The sequence below is a fragment of the Dipteris shenzhenensis genome, chromosome 16 (assembly GCF_047967505.1).
Source record: "Dipteris shenzhenensis isolate YYH24624 ecotype China chromosome 16, Dip_SZ_1.0, whole genome shotgun sequence".
Classification (NCBI taxonomy): Eukaryota; Viridiplantae; Streptophyta; class Polypodiopsida; order Gleicheniales; family Dipteridaceae; genus Dipteris; species Dipteris shenzhenensis.
The window spans coordinates 24,020,628-24,022,295 of record NC_141611.1 but is presented as its reverse complement, the minus strand read 5'-3'; the positions used below and the strand labels follow the sequence as shown (position 1 = coordinate 24,022,295).

Below are 1,668 nucleotides of genomic sequence, written 5' to 3'. Positions count from 1 at the left end.
GAATGAATTAAAGATAACTGCATAATCAAGATGTAGAATGCAAACTCATCTTCAAAGAAAGAAAGAAACAACTAGTTACTAAGAAACTTTATAAAAATATTAAACAACATGAATACTTGCATACTTATTGGACATCAAGAAACAAAAATAGAGTTCATCCAATTGTTCAAAATGCACATGTATCATTCCGATACATGTACATCATTAAGACTGAATTATTCATCCAATTGTTCAAAATGCATCCAATTGTTCATCCAAAAATAGAGTTCATCCAATTGTTCTAAATGCACACATGTCATTCCGATACATGTACATCATCAAGACTCAAAATGTGGTCTTCATGCTTCTTTACAATAACTTTTTTTTCTAAAACTAGCCAATCCACTATAGCTTTCCTCATTGCAAGCAAGCTATGCTCAGTTTTGTGTCCATGGAAAGTAGGGTCTCTTTTGATAATGTTGTAGTTAGTCTTTAGAGACGCATACATTTCATTAATAGTATGTATCTCTAAAAACTTCAAGAGAATTGTCTCTTGATCCTCTTCACAAAATTCATCAACCTGAAAGAAGCAATAAAAATATATTATAATCCTTGTTTACTAATTTATAAAAAGAAGAATGCATCATATTTAAAAAAAGAGCTTACTTGAGAAGACATATCAACACAAAAATCGAGGTCCTTCTCGACATGGATGGCATTAAGCTCCTATGAAAGGAAAACAAGTAGTAAAGAGTAATCTTTTATATAACGTAAAATGGAAACCAACTACCAAATATGTATGCATGATTTTACATGTAAGATATATGATTTAAAGTAGAAAAACTAAAATAATAAATACCTTCAGTCTTTGTTGCTTTTTAGCAGCTTTACTTGCCTTCATTTTTTGCATGTTTTTTTTCATCTTCTCACTCCACTTTAAAGAAGAATAAATATTAAGTTCTAGATTCCCATGTGAGACAAACGAAAAAAAACGATGCATAAGAATTAACATTAAACCCGTTATAAAGAGGTATAATGTATACCTCTGGTGTGCGCTTGCTCTTTCTTGCAATTGACATATCCTCAGGATTTAGCGAAGTCTCATGAACGCAAGTTTGATTCAAATCCTCAACCTAAATCATTAAAAAATACTAATTAGATATCCATATTAAACTCAACTGATATAATATAAAATGGCAACGATAATCAATTTTCCAACCTGTTCTGTCTCTTGCAATAACTCCATGAAAGATTTAGATGCTGAAAAATGATGATCTTCAGTCGTTGCTAACTCTTGTGGCATTTCTGGGCAATAAACACCTTCTCCTACCTAACAAAGATTACATAATTCTTATAAACAAATTCACAAGAAAATAAGTATAAATTACAATGTATGTGAAATATGTGATACAAACCTGAACCAACATTTCACTACCGTGTTCCAAGTCATATTGACATGGAGCATGATCCTCTATAGATGCAGCTACTATAAGTTGTTCTTCCTCCTATCATCATTATAATAAAATGCTCAAGAATTAACACATGTATAATGACTTAAACGTATAGAAGGGAAATACAAATTTGAAAATAAATCATCAAACTTACATATCCCTGCAAAACTTGTTCTTCTTTCTCAAATAATGCACCAATTGTTTCCTGCAATAATTATAATATAGTGAATTTATTTAA

At 30.5% G+C, this 1,668-nt stretch overlaps 1 protein-coding gene across 1 annotated transcript; it reads right to left on the bottom strand.

The window, feature by feature from the left end:
- Positions 1-295: 295 nt before the first annotated feature.
- Positions 296-933, bottom strand: LOC147892722 (uncharacterized). Its single transcript, XM_087386774.1, has 3 exons — positions 839-933; positions 646-705; positions 296-559 (listed from the first exon to the last, which is right to left on the bottom strand). The coding sequence occupies exons 1-3, from the start codon at positions 899-901 to the stop codon at positions 296-298; spliced, it is 387 nt and encodes a 128-aa protein (XP_087242900.1). The 5' UTR covers positions 902-933.
- Between the last annotated feature and the right edge of the window lie 735 nt (positions 934-1,668).

Excerpts from the sequence above, each read along its gene's own strand:
- LOC147892722 (XM_087386774.1), bottom strand. The coding sequence starts at position 901 with ATGAAAAAAAACATGCAAAAAATGAAGGCAAGTAAAGCTGCTAAAAAG. Across the intron at positions 706-838 it reads AAAAGCAACAAAGACTGAAG|GAGCTTAATGCCATCCATGT; the intron begins GTATTTATTATT and ends TTCCTTTCATAG. Across the intron at positions 560-645 it reads GTGTTGATATGTCTTCTCAA|GTTGATGAATTTTGTGAAGA; the intron begins GTAAGCTCTTTT and ends TGCTTCTTTCAG.